This window comes from Gadus chalcogrammus, chromosome 23, assembly GCF_026213295.1.
Source record: "Gadus chalcogrammus isolate NIFS_2021 chromosome 23, NIFS_Gcha_1.0, whole genome shotgun sequence".
Classification (NCBI taxonomy): domain Eukaryota; kingdom Metazoa; phylum Chordata; class Actinopteri; order Gadiformes; family Gadidae; genus Gadus; species Gadus chalcogrammus.
The window spans coordinates 14,730,004-14,748,465 of NC_079434.1; the positions used below are offsets into that span (position 1 = coordinate 14,730,004).

The following is an 18,462-nucleotide window of genomic DNA, read 5'->3' on the forward strand; positions in this document are numbered from 1 at the left end:
GTTGCCCCCCCCCCCCCCCCCCCCCCCCCGTTGCCGAGGGGACCGAATGAGCGTCACACCCTCTAGTGATAACAAAGGAGATGTTTGCCGCCTGTAATTGCATTTCCAGCGCCACGGCCGAGAGGGCCCGTCAACCGTAAGTAGGCCGTATTTACCCAACAAATTACCCCAGAGAAGGGGGGCTCGCAGTGAGGGGGGGGGGGGGGGAGTAGGTGGAGGTAGATGGGGGCGGGGGGGGGGGGGGCATGTACAGGCTCAGAGGCTAATGGTAAATTGGGACAGGTAGAGAAAGAACGACGAAAGAAAGAAAATGAAAATAGCTGTTGGGTTGCGGTGTCTTGTCAGGTATTGTAAAGTCAAATAAATGGAGTGGTACGCTGGGACGTAGTAACCGCTGAAATAAAACCACGTGAGAGGGTCCCTTGTCTTCAGCGGAAAATTCAAACTTTGAATGAAAATAGGAAGGGAAAGAAAACAACAATGAACCACGATCCCGTTCTCACCGTGAACATTAGTAGGGCCTCCCAGACTCTGTGCTTGTGTGGAGAGAGTGGCTGAGAAGGGGTGAAGGGAAACGGAAGGAGAGACGACCGGTATGCCGGACCATAATGAGGTTTGCTTTGAGGCCAGTCAGACAACACAGATGTTAACTCTGAAATCCACTCCTGGGAATGTCTCATCTTTATGAATAAGCTTCAGTGAATAAATGATAAGCCTCATTTTTTTGGGCTTCGGGGGTGGGTCGAGGCAAACATTTAGGCAGGTGCACTCTCCAAGTTATGCATTGGCTCCAGTACTAATGCTCCCCAGTTTTGCGGGCCGTGGAAAAATAAGTTTCTTCCTGCCTTCACTTCCCGGACTTTGCACGTCCGTCATGAAAAGTACAGCAGACAGAAACTTTAGAGCTGTATTATTCTCTTCAGATGCACACAAACAAACACACACACACAGTGGAAGCCTATCATGGGCGGTGCCAATACGCAGCTGTCAACGTTGCAGAGTTATTACTAATAAGTGGTTTGGACGAGGCTGTCTTGGAGTTGGTAATAAACAACATCTGAACACATAAATGCTTTGGAAAACTGGAGATTCATCAAGTAGTCTCATCCAAAGGGTCTAAATTGTGCTTCCACCATCTGGCCTCTTTTTTGGGAGGTATGAAGGAATGGACTTAGGGATCACTGAATGCATGTGTTCACTAAGGAAAACATTCATCTATGCATGGATGAAATAAGGAACAAATGGAACAGAGGAACTGAGGAATTAATGAATGAATGCAAAGAACAAATGAATGAAGGAATGAACAAACTAAGGATCATTTAACAAATTTATAAACAACCAAGGAACGAATGTGTGAATTCACTAGTCGCCAAATGAACGGGCGATCAAAAGGAAGGAAGAAAGGAAATGACACCATCAACGCGTTGGCAGCGTTCATTACGAGACACAGCAGGTGTCTTGAGTTCGTCTGTTTCATGACACCGGGGTTGTGTGATGTAGGAACAGTGTCCTTTCCCCGCGGTTGACATTCACCCTTTTTATGTCACAGCTATTTATTGGCCCGTGAGCCAGGCCTAGCGGCGCGGGCCTAGCAAACGTTGGCCCCATCTGCTGGGCGGTGATAGGCTGTTCCCATTAAATGTTTATGGAGCTAGTGGCTAGGGGATGCTGTCTCAAGGCTCTCCAATCACCGCTCTGCCGCGGCTTAACCTCTAGGTGTCTGGGTACAGGTGGACCTGACCTTGTAAAGGAGCACGGCGTGGAGAGAGCGAGAGAGAGAACGAGAGGGAGTGAGAGAGGGGTAACAAATAAGACAAACTACATTGCAAACCGGGGTCACGGCGTAACGTGGTTTTGACAGAGAGGGAGAGAAAGAGAGAGGGGTGACGAAAAACACGAACTATACTAGAGTGTTCTGATAAGTGGTTCCACTCGAGGTGAAAGGGTTGCGTCGAGGTGCTGGTTCACTGGCGGGACATGTTTGACGTGTTCCTCGCGCAGATGAAAAACCTGAGGTTACTTAAACGACCCATGTCGGGTGAGGAAAACGCAGGATCATGCAGAACGAGCGAGGCCGTGTCTTTGTGTGTGCGTGTGTGTGTGTGTGTGTGTGTGTGTGTGTGTGTGTGTGTGTGTGTGTGTGTGTGTGTGTGTGTGTGTGTGTGTGTGTGTGTGTGTGTGTGTGTGTGTGTGTGTGTGTGTCTCCTGGTCCCCCTCTGCGGAACATGAGAGGTTCACATCAGGGTTTCCGTTTCATTTTCCCCCTCCCCCCTTGGCTCACATGCGGGTGATGCGTGTGATGTCAGGCATCTGAGGGTTCATAAATAAAGCGATAAAAAGGTAGTTTTCCTCGCCACTGACACAGTATACACTGTGTTCATTTACTCTGTCTGGGGCGTCCTGGTGAGGATTAGGGTGAGGCAGAAGGGCGGAGAGAGAGAGAGAGAGAGAGCGGGGCAGAGAGACAGAGGGAGAGAGGCAGTTATAAAGTGAGCGAGCGATAAGGAGAGAGGGAGCGAAGGAGAAAGATGAAGATTGAATAAGAGGGAGGGATGAAAAAGGTGAAGTCGAGTGCACAAGAGGGATGGGGTGTGATGCTCGGGTGTAGCGAGACAGAGTAGGTGGAGGCGAAGGGTGCACAAGACAGAGAGGGTGCACGAGCGAGAAGGAGAGAGAGGGGAGAGAAGGAGAGAGAGGGGAGAGAAGGGGAGAGAGGGGAGGGAAGGGGAGAGAGAGCTACTGAACGAGGGAGAGTCGAGAGGTCAAGAGAAAAAAAGACAGAACAGATATATTTTTCTCCCCGAGCTCACTGTGGAAAGTACAAGACGGGAGATATTAAAGCGTTAGCGAGGGGGCGGACAGCGAGTGCAGGGCAGCATGAAGGAGGGTGGAGGAGAGGGGGGCGTCTGGGGAGACGGAGGAGTGGGAGGAGGAGCAGGAGAGGAGGCGGAGGGGTGGACGAGGGGAGACGTGGGACAGGAGCAGACGAGGACGAGGTGAGGATGGCGAGACTGAGACACAGAAGAGGAGAAGGAGGAGGGAAGCTGGAGGAGGAAGGGGATGGGTCGATGGAGGAGGAGGAGGAGGAGGATGGGGTCAGAAGGACGAGACACAGGAGAGGAGGATTCAGTTGGATAGGAGGAGGAGGAGGAGGAGGAGGAGGAGGAGGAGCGAGAAAGCCAAGGGAGAATGGGGGTTGGATGCCCCGATTGCCTCTGAAGGGGGCATGGAGATGGAAGGGCGGAGGGAGAGAAGGGAGAGGTTATGCGGACCACTTGCGGGGTCGGTGGTTGGGACCTGCGCCGACAAGATCCATGAGCAGATACATCCATCTGCCGCACCGCCAGATCAAGCACTCCTCCCTCCCTAACTTGCTCCAACAGAAATTATGAACAAAACATCTGTGGTATAAAACATTGCATATTCTGCCCGAGTAATAAAGGCTAAGTGTGTGTGTGTGTGTGCGTGTGTGTGTGTGTGTGTGTGTGTGATTCTATTTTTAGATTAGGAGAAGAGAATCTTAAATAATTTATACTGAAATGAAGTCTTGGTAATGAGATTGCCGCTGTGAAATATTCATCTACATTAAATTACAATTGTTTTTATATAGACAGTTAGCAATTTTCGACAGGGCACTGTTGTATTGAGTTGGCATGGATTTTATGACTTCAATTGAATCAGAATGTGGAAGTTTGATATTTGGATTTAAATTCATCATTAACTTTTATTACATCCCTCTAACCCTTCTTGATAGGACAATTGCTTATTAACATCATAGTTCCAGTTACACCTCATTTTTTAATGTGTAAATTAGTATTTCTAACTAAAATATAATGATGTGTACCCTGTCAAGTCCTTGTGCCATTTTGGAGGCTTTCTATTTCACAGGGACACGCATAAAAACATTGTACAATTTTTAGAGAGAGATTGATGCAAATGCAAGGCAAGTTTATTCATATCGGGGGATTGTCACATCACAATGACCGCCTCTATTTAGGAGGCATAGGAGCATTGCTTTGTTAGATATGATGGTTATTTGACCATTGTTTGCTAATTAAACCGGAATGATTTCTCATTACAGGGAGACATTGGAGCGTTAGAAACTTCCCCAGTGTTTCTCAGGGGAGAAGTGGCTAAACAAAGTTTTTATTAGCTTAGGATATGGTGTATTTAGTTGATTAAGGGTTTCACTGTTGTACAACTCTCTTGAGGACCCATTATGCGGCAGAAACATTGGCAGAAAAAATATCCCATGATGCATTGTGATGTGGAAGCAGTATTCAAACACAAGACTATTCACAGGACTTAAAGTAGGAAGAAATCATGAGAGAGAGAGAGAGAGAGAGAGAGAGAGAGAGAGAGAGAGAGAGAGAGAGAGAGAGAGAGAGAGAGAGAGAGAGAGAGAGAGAGAGAGAGAGAGAGAGAGAGAGAGAGAGACAGAACAGGAGGGAGAGGGGGGGGGTTTGAGGTAGTGGTGGGCGAGGCTGCCCTCTGGAGCACTTGAGTGGGCTTTGACACATCATACTGAACGAGGATCCCTTGCTCACAGTCTCCCTCTTCACAAGCCAGACAGCCATTGTCCTTGATCTGTACAACTGTCTGTCTCTCTCTATAACTATCTTTTTGTCACTTTTGCACCCAGCCAAACTCATGCACATGTGCACACATAACACATACACACATGCAGGCAGGCCCAATCAGAGGTATACAGACACAAGCATACAGTAAGGCAGAAGCACATACAGTCTCACACACACACACACACACACACACACACACACACACACACACACACACACACACACACACACACACACACACACACACACACACACACACACACACACACACACACACACACACACACACACACAGTAACAGACCCACAGGCTCTGAGGGGACACCTATGACAGGTTGTCCATTTTTCTTTGTTATGGTCTGTGTTAAGTCACAAACATAGTGATGCAGCGAAATATAACAACACACACACACACACACACACACACACACACACACACACACACACACACACACACACACACACACACACACACACACACACACACACACACACACACACACACACACACACACACACACACACAGTAGTACTGCTGTTTTGGGGAATAACCTGCCAAGGAGAAAATCAGAGGACATTGTTGTGTAAATGAGTGCGCGGGCGCGTGTCCGATTAAACAGTGCTGACTTCCGATTCTGCGGTATCAATTATTTGGAAATTAATTAGCCGATATTTCAAGTAAGGGCTCGCCGCCAAATCCTAATCCCTGTCGCCATGTGACTGCGCTGGTAGACGGCTGAAACCACATCAACCGCGCATCAACAAGTGGCGGATTACTGGCGGAGGCCAACAGCTCATGCAGCTTACGTCCAAGACACGGCAGAGGCAGTGACAGACCAGCACTGTTCACATACAAACACACAAACATACAAACACACACGCACGCATACTCTTATGAACGAAGAGTGAACTCGCATGTGCATTTTTACGCACACTTGAATAAACGTACACACGGACATGGACACACACACACACACACACACACACACACACACACACACACACACACACACACACACACACACACACACACACACACACACACACACACACACACACACACACACACACACACACACACACACACACACCCTTAAACTTATTGACTTTTACAGGTGCCCTTACACACTCATTTGCTGTTTAACGTACCGCAATGGAAACCCGGAACCAGCTATTAAGCAACTGCTGCGGAAGACAGACAATAAACAAAGGCGTAAACTATCGAACAACTGGCAATTAAACACAAATATTTGTCAAATAAATAGTCATGCGAATGAAGGAAGGAATTAGTGTCATTGTTTCATTCACCCAATCGTCGCCTCCATAAACCAGTCATTATCGCGGTAATTGCGTTAACTTTGAAGAAACAACAATAACATTGTGTGCGTATCTGCTTTGAATTTGCAGCTATTATCTTGTATCGCAACGCTCATGGGTGCCCAGTGACATTAATACATTTAACGGCAAACAGGGATACAGTCACGGGTAGCAAAACGGACAAGTACAGCTACACTGCATAATACAAGATTGAAATCAAGCAGTTTTTGTTTCAAAATGATTATTATTATATTAAAAAAAAAAATTCTGGAAAGAAAAGCTTTCCGAGCAGGTGAGGGCTTCAGCAGGTCCTCGATTGAACACGAGTCGCTGTGTGTCGCTCGAGAGAGAACGCTCGGGTAGAAACACAAAGGCCCATTTCAACACACTCACCATTCAACCTGACAGCATGGTACCCCTTTTGTTCTGGATTGGCAGCGATCTCAGAGTCTGCCTCCTCACACACACACACACACACACACACGCGCGCACACACACACACACACACACACACACACACACACACACACACACACACACACACACACACACACACACACACGCACACGCGCACACACACACACACACACACACACACACACGCGCACACACACCCACCATCGTTGTTGCAGTTTTGAGTTCCCTTGTGTGTGCGTGTACGCAAATCACACACACACACACACACAAGGTGAGCCGCTCAAAACCGATTCATTGTCTAAACGAATCAAGCAACAAAAACAAACAAAGCTGTGTCCCCCCCTGTGTGGGGGGGGGGGGCTAAACACTGGGGGGGGGAACATGAGTGACGGCGCCCGCATACACCGTGGCAGCCCGGCGCCACCGCCGCCGTGTTTTCAATCATATCCGTTAGCCCCGCCGTCAAACTATGTGGAGCGCTTTTTGCGGATGGCGTCCGGCATTACGACCCACTTCATCATCAGCGGATGGGCCCCCGCGCTCTGCTCCTTCAAGCTCGCTTTGCATGATAGATAGCCCACAACACCCCCCCCCCCCCCCCCCCCCCCCCCCCCCCCCTACCTCCCGCCCCGCTGCCCCCCTCCTCACCACTGAAACAGCAACGATCACAGAAGCAACAGGCGCGCTCTGGATGGATTCGGGGGATGGAAGAGGCGCCGTCCCGGGGAGGGGACGGCAGAATAGCGCTCCCTGACAGTGACAGCCCGTTCCGCCGGCGGGCAGGTGTTTAGGTGTGCCGAACGTTTTTTGAACCGAACACCGACCTTTTAAAAGGGCTTCGGTCACCGCGTTGCCGCGATCCCAGTCACTAAGGATCACGCGGTCACCTACTGTATGTATGTCAGGTGTGTGTGTTTATGTGTGTGTCGGTTCCCCTTCCTTTTGAACATGCTATGGGAGAATCCCGATGGCGACCGGCTGCTACATCAGATCCCATCGGTCGTCTCTTGAAATCTTTGCGCTGGCAAGCAATCTCCCACATGAGCAGACATGAAACGGGGCCGTTCTTTGAAGAGCGACTAGAGGGCCCCTTACCCATACAAATGTGCTAGCCTGGCTTTGGCTTGAGTCTGGGGCACTGTGGGGCAGCCTGGCCTGGCTTGGGTTTCCATCTCCATAACAACAGGGCTCCCCCCGTGTGAAGGTGTGGCGGTAACTGATGTCACGCTTGTTTTGGAGTCGATCGCGTTTGAGTAGCGGCGCCCTCTTGTCAGACTGTTGGAACGATTAATTAGTATCGAATGCATTTTGCTTGAAAGGAAGACGGGATGACGAATCTGTCCAGTAGACTCCAGTGGGACCGCTTAACGGTCGCAGTTTGCGGTCCGAAAAATGGCAATGGAAAAGTGCAATCGGTGGCCTCTGGCGAACGTGTCTTTGGTACGCTGCCGTTTAAATCCCCGGCCGCCGTCACCGCCGTCACCGCCGTCACCGCCGTCACCGCCACCATCCCAGCGAGCTTCCTGTCGGTTAAATACCCCCTCCTGGTGTGAGAGGGGGGGGGTGCACTCATTCCCCCCCGCGACGCCCGCCTATTTGTGCGACTAATTGTATTGTCATCGACACACATCCCTGTTTGCTCCTCCACAGGGGGGGTGTGTGTGTGTGTGTGTGTGTGTGTGTGTGTGTGTGTGTGTGTGTGTGTGCACGTGCGTGCGTGCGTGCGTGCGTGTGTGTGTGTGTGTGTTTCGTGGGAATGGGGCCCATGTGGTGATGCGGCAGGGGTGTGTGCGCTCCCATCGTTATGACCTTGTCACGTTTGTTTCATGAGCCATATAATGAGCATGTGAATATGTGCACGCACTCAGGAACACGGACACGGGTCTCATATCAAAAGGTCAGGCGGTACCCCCTGCCGATCGCTGACATCGTTTTCTACCGGGGTGTCTCGGTTTGAAACGAAACGCTGCCACATGTAGGAAATGGGTCTGTCCAAAATAGCATTGCTGGTTTTATGTAAACATGCTCTTCGAAGAACACTGCATTTGTGCACACACACACGCACACGCACACGCACACACACGCACACAACAACTTTATTCACTAAGTTCCTTTGCCCCTGCGGGTCACGGGATTTCGACTGGGTCGCCCCACTTTCGCTTTGAGGATTATGGAGACTCAATGACACCCTCCTTTATGCCAGATTAATGTCTCGGAGAATATTTGCAGTGGGTGGTTCCGTGCCAGTCATTCTCAGTGAGCTGCACCAAGGACGGGGTAAAGACAAAGAGCGAGTTAGCAGGAGGTGGGAAACACAAGAAGTCAAGGGCACGTAGTGCGACGCAAATTGTTTGCCAGACTTTCGAAATTTGTCTAGCCAGTTAGCCTACCCTAGCATAGAGTAGCTTCACGTGGTCAGTTGAGAGTTTGCTGGAATTACGGCAGGCTTTGGCAACCCAAGTTGAGCCTTGGATCTCAACTCAAAGCGACAGGAACGGATACGTTGGCTGTTTTGTGAGGCTACACGCGCAACCTAAATGAAAGGAATAATAATAATGAATCAATGCATAATTAGAAAGAGCTAGGCAGGTAGAACGGATAAAACCATTAGAAAAATATGAGCGCGGCGCTTCAGGGACATGGCGCCACCGCGAGACACAGGATAAATGATTAAGGCTGTAATTTATTATGTCAAGACAAAGCATGCATCGCTGGAGCTGTGTGTTGGATCAGATACATGAAACGATCTCCGTTCCTCGGAGGGGAGGAGGAACATAAATGCATTAAAAGCAGCAGAGAACAACCGAAGCCAGCGCAAATGTTCGGAGGGGGAAATATAAAGACGACTTCAGAGTTCCCGGGGAAGGCCTGAACCGAACCATGGCGGCATGAAATTCAAACAGCTGCCAACCTAATGTTGGTGACTGTAGCGGGTGATAATGTTCTGCCTCCTGTTATCTGACTGCCAGACAGGGAGAATTAGCCTTCCATTGCATGAGGCACGCTTTGGTGAGGCCGCTGGAAGAGTTTTCTGAGGGAGTGCGACTCAGAGGGCATGAATGAGAATGGGTAAATGAATGAATGAATGAATGGATAAATATCTTGAATGCTTATTCTCCTATTTTACAAGTGAATGGTAACCACCACAACACAAACAAACACACACACACACACACACACACACACACACACACACACACACACACACACACACACACACACACACACACACAAACAAATACAGACACTACAATTGTTCAGTATTCAGTTCACTCTACCTTTAATCACAACCTTGAGGAATGCATTGAATAATAACCCACTGACCAGATATTTTTGTTTGTATATTTACCTCTTCTTTTCCCTATCTTATCCATTCTTCAAAGAATGGCGATCTTGGCTGTGATGTCAAACTGCTGATAAACAAAATGACCTCATGGACCAACAACAAAGCCATGACAAATCTTTACTCATGTGCTCATAACCTAACCCTACCCCACTCCAGCGCATGCACTGACCCCTGAAGGGAAAGCCCCCAAAGCAGTGATCCATTGGATTAAATGGATTTCTTGTGATGTCATTTGATGCATTTCCATTCATCAACATTCCTCACTACGTATGTCACCTTGAGATATCATCAAGAGAGGCAACAACTCACTATAACTCCTTTTAAAAAGTGCACTGTGTGACCATGCTGGTTGACTGTGACTCCTGTCTCTGGCGTTAGCCACTCTCTCTAGAGTGACTTCTATAGAGAGTCATCCACTCTCTATGGTGTAGTGTTCCAGTTTGAGTTTTGGTTCATGTTTCTGAAGCCCTCCACCCCCCAAGGTCAAACCTTACATACACTGTTGTAGAACAAGGCCAAACTGACTGAAATATTTTCCTTAGCCTGGGTTGGACAGGAGCCCTTTTTGTGTGTGTGTGTGTGCGTGTGCGTGTGCGTGTGCGTGCGTGCGTGCGTGCGTACGTCTGGCTGAATGCATAGCCTCGAATGGAAAGCACTTTGAGTGGAAGCGGTAGGGCGAAGAGGCGCTACACAAAGGGCATACCATTAATTCCTAATCATTGGAGGGAATTAGAGTCCCGACAATCTGCAGACCTTTCCATTCTGACTCTGAGTGGATGTTTCAAACCTGGGCACAGCCAATGGGCAGCCCTTAACCTCGTGGCCGTTTCACCGCAGTAGCGGCGGCGGGAATGGGTCCTGAGTCAGGGTCAGCAGTCGTTTGCTCAGTCAGAGTCCACTGGATTGCTCTCGTTTTTCTTTGAGGGGAAGAGGAATACGGTGCGCCGAACTGCTTGAGTCATAGAGGTTGGTGTTGCGTTAGACAAGACTATATATACCATATATATATATATATATATATATATATATTAGAGCTGTCAAGCGATTAAAATATTTAATCGTGATTAATCGCATTAATGTCATAGTTAACTCTAATTAATCGCGATTAATCGCTAATTATTTTTCTATGCTAAATATCCCTTGATTTTTTTGTCCCATAATTCTTCTCATTTTAATTCTCTTATCAACATGGTGAAGTGCATCGGCTTGCCTTGTGCAAATTATTTTTTATTGATAACAACATTGGCATATACACTGATCAAAACAGGACGATACAAAAAAAGAGCCTATAGTGCAATTAAACGACTGCTTTGAACAAATGTCATTTGAACATAGCAGTCAGGCTACTGCTTCTTTGTTTTGAGCCAAAGAAAAAGTTTTTTTTTTCTTTTTTTATAAAATAATTACGTTAATCACGCGATAAAAAATGTAACGCCGTTAAATTTGGTTTGCGTTAACGCCGCTAATAACGCGTTTAACTGACAGCTCTAATATATATATATATACACACATACTGAAAATGTGACAGGGGTCTACCATTAGACAGGAATACATAAATATATAAATATATACAGTATATAGTCTGAAAATACAAAAGGTGTCAGTTACCGTTCGACAAGACTATACAAATATACTGTGGGACATATACTGTAGTATTATTGGATGGGCTGTGTGTATGTGGGTAAGCAATACGAATGTCTGGACCAAAGCAGGAATGGGACCATCTATTTTGGTACACCATAGGATACCATCAGATAAATACAACAACAAATACAATAATAAGGGAGACGGCACATTGCAGAACCACAGGGGTGAGGGCGGGTGACAAAATGGCCGCTATCTAAGGTACAGCAAAGAATAATGTTTCTTCAAATAGCCTGCAACTCTGAAATCCGTTGCAGGGAAGAAAATAACTTTTCTTGAAACAAAAATAGACATACACATACACGCCCACACACACACACAGACACACACACACACACACACACACACACACACACACACACACACACACACACACACACACACATGCAAGCATCCAATCACACACACAACCACACACACGCATGCACTCACGCACATACGCACACAGACACACACAATTAAAACCCTGTGTGTGTTTGTGTTGTGCATATGTTAAAGCACAAACTTTTGCCGCTGTTTCCCTAATCTTTGAACACTCCTGCTGTGCGTCATCCTCCACCGACAACAAATAAACAACATGGCTGTCGTCTCTGTACGCTCTCTCTCTCTCTCTCTCTCTCTCCCTCTCTCTCTCCTTCTCTCTCTCTCTCTCTCCATCCCCTCTACTGTCATTCTTCACACATCTTCTCCCCCCCACCTTCCCTCCCGTCAAGTTCCTTCTCTCTGAGCTATCCCTCTCTCTTTCTCCCTCTCTTTCTCTCCCCAAGTCTCTCCCGCTCTCTCTCTCTCTATGTCTCTCTAAGTCTCTCCCACTCTCTCTCTCTTTCTCGATGTCTCTCTCTAATGTCTCCATCTCTCGTCCGTGCGCTACAGGAGAGATGAGAGGTTACAGTCTGTTCCCGGTGGGATCATTAAAACAGCCCCCCGAGGTACGGGGTGAGCTGAATGACTTCCTTGGATGAGTTATACGGCAGTATGCTAAGGAGAGGATGTCACATTATTAACCATGAAACCTGTAGTCCTAACCCCCCCCCCCGCCCCCCCCGTTCCCTGCTAATGCTAGTCTGTGTGCGTCAGTGGCAAGCGGGCCACATAAGTTTTGAACGCAACGTTTGACCGGGCACTTTGGAAGACGAGGCGACAAAATGTTTATTTTTTACCAAAATTAATTAACAAATAGCATTTGTGTTTAAGCAATGCCAGGCAATATGCAGAAACCAGATAGTCTGAGCTTGATTTTCAAAGTGTCCAACCGAAAAGAAATCCATCTAGGCCATTGCTCCACAAGCATTCGCCCCAAAGTGCACGACTAGCTCGCTAGCTTTAGCGGTAGGTCTGCCTATTCTTGTGGAAAACGCTGGTCATATGCAGTGAGTTCCAAGTCCGAGCGCACGCAGATAGCTGGGGCAGATGGGTAGAAAGACGTGTAGGCCAGCCAACCGTTTCATTCGGCCAAATTGATTTGAACCCAAAAGGGCAATTCGGGAAACATTCACATGTCCGTTCATCATGATACCCATGGGTATCGCATTGAATCTACCTGAATGTAAATTAACCTATGGTGGGTGTAGAATAGTGTGGGGGACAATCAATTATGCATGAGATGATTGGTTGGCACTGGGGCGATGAGGCGCTGTGGAACGAGGCCTCTTCACACCTGTTCCATCGGACTCCTTTCTCGTGAAACGAAATGTTAGGGACTTATGAAATATAATAGGAATGATAGGGAGGGAGGGAGAGAGAGAGAGAGAGAGAGAGAGAGAGAGAGAGAGAGAGAGAGAGAGAGAGAGAGAGAGAGAGAGAGAGAGAGAGAGAGAGAGAGAGAGAGAGAGAGAGAGAGAGAGAGAGAGAGAGAGAGAGAGAGAGATGCAATGTCATGCTTGCCAAGTGTGTTTTCCCGCCGGCTCCCCCGCTCCATCCGACTCTCGCTCCACCTGGGCATCTCATTAGCCCACTGCTGCTGTCCTCATTACGCGGTGGCAGCCGGGACGCGTGCCCCTCCTCTCATGTCCTCCCCCTCCCCCTCCCCTCTACTCCCAATTTCAGTGCGTCGAAGGCACTTCGTTATCGGCCTCGTCCGAACTCGCAGCGGACCCCACGCCGTGGGGGGTAGCGGCGACGGCATCAGTACGCGGCGCACCCCACCTCGTTACGCGGTAACGACCGCAACGCCGCCACACTCCCGCCATTAAAAGCAGTAAACAATGACAACCGTGATGCAGTTTGGCTGCTTTCCCCCCCCCTCAGATATGACCTATACGACTCGACGGAAGAGAAGTGCAGCATTTCCGCCTCCGCCTCTGTGTTCATTTATTTAATTTTGGGGGAACAGTCAAACGTCACTCAACCGACAGCATCTCGGTCCCGGCGATGGTCGTACCGGTGCTAAGATATAAATGGTCAATTTAAGACTGCATTTATACAGCGCTTTTATCCAAAGCGCTTTACAATATTCACTCATTCATGCACACGCTCGCACACCGACGGCGGCGTCAGCCATGCGAGGTGACGGACAGCTCGTCGGGACTAGGAGGTTAGGAGGAACCGGGTATCGAACCAGCAACCTTCTGGTTAACAGCCAACCCTCTCTACCTCCTGAGCTACTGCCGCCCCAGATATGCTGATGATACCTGTCAAACGTTTCCAAATGATGATGTCTTCCTCTGCAAAAAGTATATATATCTACATAAGGATACACAGATATCGATATCCACCTTGATGTAGTCATCGCGTTTGAAAAAGGCCCGGTTGTCAGGTTAAAAAAAAAAACCTGACAGACGCCGCGGTTTAAATCTGTTTGCTCGCGCTAAACGGTAGCAGCTCATTATTTCCTGCTATTCTGCCCCCACAGAGTCGTGGCTGGCTTGCTGTGACTTCTCAGCGATCAGCCCGTTCATTGAACAGTTCCCCGAGCAGACGCACAGAGCCGAGAAAGACTATGTGTCGCCGCCCGCAAACTGTTTAACATTGAAAGCGAGACACGTGGGTATAAATACGAGGCTTTCATTCGGTTGCGTCGTACCGTAGTCGATGTGGCAGTTACACTGTAAGCCGCATCCTCTCTCAAGTACAAGCTAAGGCACGGGGGGTGTGTGGGTGGGGGGCAGGGGGGCCAGGGGGGGTTAGTCACTGAGAATGTAGACTCATCCCCAAATCCACACTCTTTGCAGGGATCAAAACAACATGAAGGGTGCGAGCGAGCGAGTTTTCATTCTTTAAAGTGAGTTTTAAACAAGCTCGGGGGGGATCTCCTGAGAGGGTAATAGCTGTCAGCGTGAAAACTTCTTTATGGTCGCGTTGTATATTTTTCATCACGGCGGCGTTCCTTTGAACCGCGAATGTGGGTGGGGAACGTTTCAATGGACTTCTGAAGAGCCCGGGTGTCACACAAGAGCAGCTTAAGAGCACTCTTCTCGGCGGGCTCCCCAGACACGCTGAATCAAATAGAATAGAGATATTTGCACACAGGCACCAAACTGATGAAGTCCCTCCCCCCCCCCCCCCCTACAGATTATACGCACACACACACATACGGACACACACGCACGCATACGCACACACACACACACACACACACACACACACACACACACACACACACGAGAGAGATGAAGCACAAATGCATAGAAATTCTGTCTGCGAATATTGTATGCATACGCGCATAAGCAAACACGACAAACACACACGAAAACGTACACAAACACACATTGGAGCACATAATCACAGCCAAGAACACAAACCTAAGCTTCAAGTGCAGGTTGTGTGTCAGCAAAGATAAACATGTATGCAAACACACAGAAACACTTTGTACACCCACGTTCGAGCATTTAGTAAAGACAACTATGACAAAGTAAAAGTGTTTCATATTTTCCAGAATGAGTTGTTTTTTCGGCATACTGAGTCGATTCCTTCCACAGGGAAATCATAAATTCTAGACTTCCTAATTATCCATGTGATTAATTATGTATCCTACTAACCAAGCTAATCTACATAGGATTGTAATGTATGAATTCATGCTCATTACAATTACGACAGGTGTGCAGAGTAAATATACAACGCATTTAAGCTGGTCAACAACCCCGCCAGTTAATGAACACACACGTCACTCAAACACACAAGCACACACACAGCCATATACACACACAGACACACAAAACCATAAACACACACACACGAGGACATACACAAACAAAACCATAAACACACACACACAGGGACACACACACGAGGACACATACACACAAACCCAAAAACAAACACAAGGACACACACACACGTACACACGTACACACACACAGTGTGGACACCAACATTGAATGGAGGCCACATTATGTAACACCTGTGACAGACGGTGTGTCTGAGTGAAGAGGTGGGACCCTGCCAACTAATTAAAATCACAGCTGGGCGCGGGGATTAGGACAGGGATAGACCCCCAGCATCCTCAGGGTGGATGGGGAAGGGGGGGGGGGGCGGGGGGTGTAGTTTTAGGATACGATGGGCAAGCAACATTGTCAAATTCCTCCCGACATAACAAGTCCAACACTCTGGCTGAAGGGTGACACCGACGGGACCCTTCTAAACGAACGTCACTGCCGGATGTCGGGCGTTATTTGAATTCTGAAGTCTTTTTAGAGCTGACAGCCATGTTGCCCGGAGTCTAGTACTTAAATTCTTTAGTTCTTCCAGCCTTCCTCTGAGCCAAGTTGTTAAAATCACTATTGGTGAATGAATTAAATTCCAGTGTGGAAATACCAGTTTGAAAAATACTTTTAAAACTTTACGACAAAGTTTGTACGGGGTGGGGGGGGTCTACCTCAGCGCTTCAGTTTCCATATATTCAAAACAGCTCAAAGTCTGAAGGCAGCTATAGCGCATGCATGTAGATAGGGATGACATGTGAGGCATGTGTCGGTGTGTGTGTGCACGTGTGTGTGTGTGTGTGTGTGTGTGTGTGTGTGTGTGTCGGTGTGTGTGTGTGTGTGTGTGTGTGTGTGTGTGTGTGTGTACGTGTGTACGTGTGAATGTGTGTGTATGTGTGTTAATGTGTGTGTGTGTGTGTGTGTGTGTGTCGGTGTGTGTGTGTGCGTGCGTGCGTGCGTGCGTTTGTGTGTGTGTGTCACTCACTCAGGTTCCACTTGAGCCCGGTGGTGTGTGTTCGACACGGCCCGCCGACTGGGATCAGGCTGCACCACTCCCCCTCCAGGCCCGTGTTCACCTCTATCCTGTGGGACCCCTGAACACACACACACACACACACACACACACACACACACACACACACACACACACACACACACACACACACACACACACACACACACACACACACACACACACACACACACACACACACACACACACACAAAACACTGTGACTGCGCCTTCACCCCATCTCTGTCCCTCCATCATCCAGTGTGTGTGTGTGAGTGTGTGTGTGTGTGCGTGTGCATGTGTGTGTGTGGGAGCATGTGGATGGGGAATATATTCCAAACCATTTAGAAATAAAAAGGTTAAGATAAACCATTCTGATATTTATGCACAAATATATGCACTTTTTTTTGAAAGGCTTCACTTCTCAATGGAAGCACATTCCTCAGTGCACATTCCCTGTAGAGGAGACTGATTAAAATAAGTGATTATCAGCGTCTAGCCAGCATCCGCTACCGACAGACCTGTGACCCACTTTCATGCTGACTATATTTTAGAGGATAACTCTGCAATTCGACATCTATTTTAGTATATCCTACAGCTTTACATAAGCCAGACCTCCACTACAAAGCGAGGTTCAGAGTCACACAGAGGGGTGCGTCCAAACCCAGCCCGGGATCATTATGTTGTGTGGTCAAGGTGGGCCTACACTCAAAGCCTTCGTCTGTAGTTCGTTTAAGTCTGCGATTTTCAAATGGTAGGTCGCGATGGCATTTCGAGTTGGGTTGCAGCGCATATGCCAAACCATAATCTTTAACTAGTTCGGCAATGTTAATCCATCTTTCAAATGCTTACTATGTCATTTGGTTGAACCCCGAATGTTGCAACTGTTAGTTTGCGCCATGTTTTTAACAGTACATGAAGGCATTGTTGATTACTGCAATATTTCAAATTAAACATTCTAATTGTTTTTTTCGGAGCGACTTTGTGGGTTCTGAGGCTGGTAGACCCGTTGAGAACCTCTGATCTAAGTAAGGAAGAATCTGATGTATTTAGACTCCCATGAAGATGCACTCATCAACATGTACACACACACACACACACACACACACACACACACACACAGACAGACAGACAGACAGACAGACAGACAGACAGACAGACAGACAGACAGACAGACAGACACACACACACGTAGATGTTGACACACATTCAACGCACTCCCTCCCCTGAATTGTTCCCTGGAGCCACAGATCCGGGGGGGGGGGGGGGGGGGGGGGGGGGTGGTTGTTAACTGTTGCAGTGCTTTGTTGGGAATGTCATGAAGATGTTCGCATGGCTGCGTTCTGTTTATGTGCGGTTTCAATGTTCCTCAGAATGTGTGAAAGTGGTAAAAAAAATAAAAATAATAATAACGATTAAAAAAAAAATTCAAGTTTATCGGTTACCTTTTACTGGACATACCCACAAACCCACACACCATTAAAAACAGACAAGCCACAATGACCGATGACCGTGCGTGAGAGCTGTTATTGTTATCATTGTTTCATTCCCCTTCCTCCCCCTCCCAATTACACATTGTGTCTTATGCACTATTTGTATTTCTGCCTGTACTGTGTGGGCGCTACTGAATGTGGGACGAGTTAGTTGCTCGGTTGACTTCCTTTATCATTTAAACACACGTCCCTCTACGCTTCATTAGGCAAACAAAGGGCAGCAGGTAAACAAAGCAGGGGTCCCTCTCCCGACACCCCCATAGTTCCTCCAGAGGTGAAGAACAGGCACCCCCCCTCACAGTTACAGTCCCCCCCCTACCCCCCCCCCCATCACTTCATTATGGCTCCGAAACTAGTACAGGTGTAGAGAGAGGGGAAACAAATAGGGAAGGAATTTAGAGAGAATGGTAGAAGGAAAACAGATGAGGTATAAATAAGGGTTTCCCGATTCACCAGCATCACCAGAGTATGGGAAACTCAATTACAGGCAGAAAACAACCGTCTCAAACCTTAAC

General features: G+C 48.0%; 1 protein-coding gene across 1 annotated transcript in view; it reads right to left on the reverse strand.

The window, feature by feature from the left end:
- Positions 1-18,462, reverse strand: part of tpk1 (thiamin pyrophosphokinase 1) — a 70,524-nt gene that overhangs the window by 5,774 nt on the left and 46,288 nt on the right. Inside the window, exon 8 of the mRNA XM_056583936.1 lies at positions 16,428-16,536. Coding sequence (XP_056439911.1) covers positions 16,428-16,536 — 109 coding nt within the window. The remainder of the gene's footprint in view (positions 1-16,427; positions 16,537-18,462) is intronic.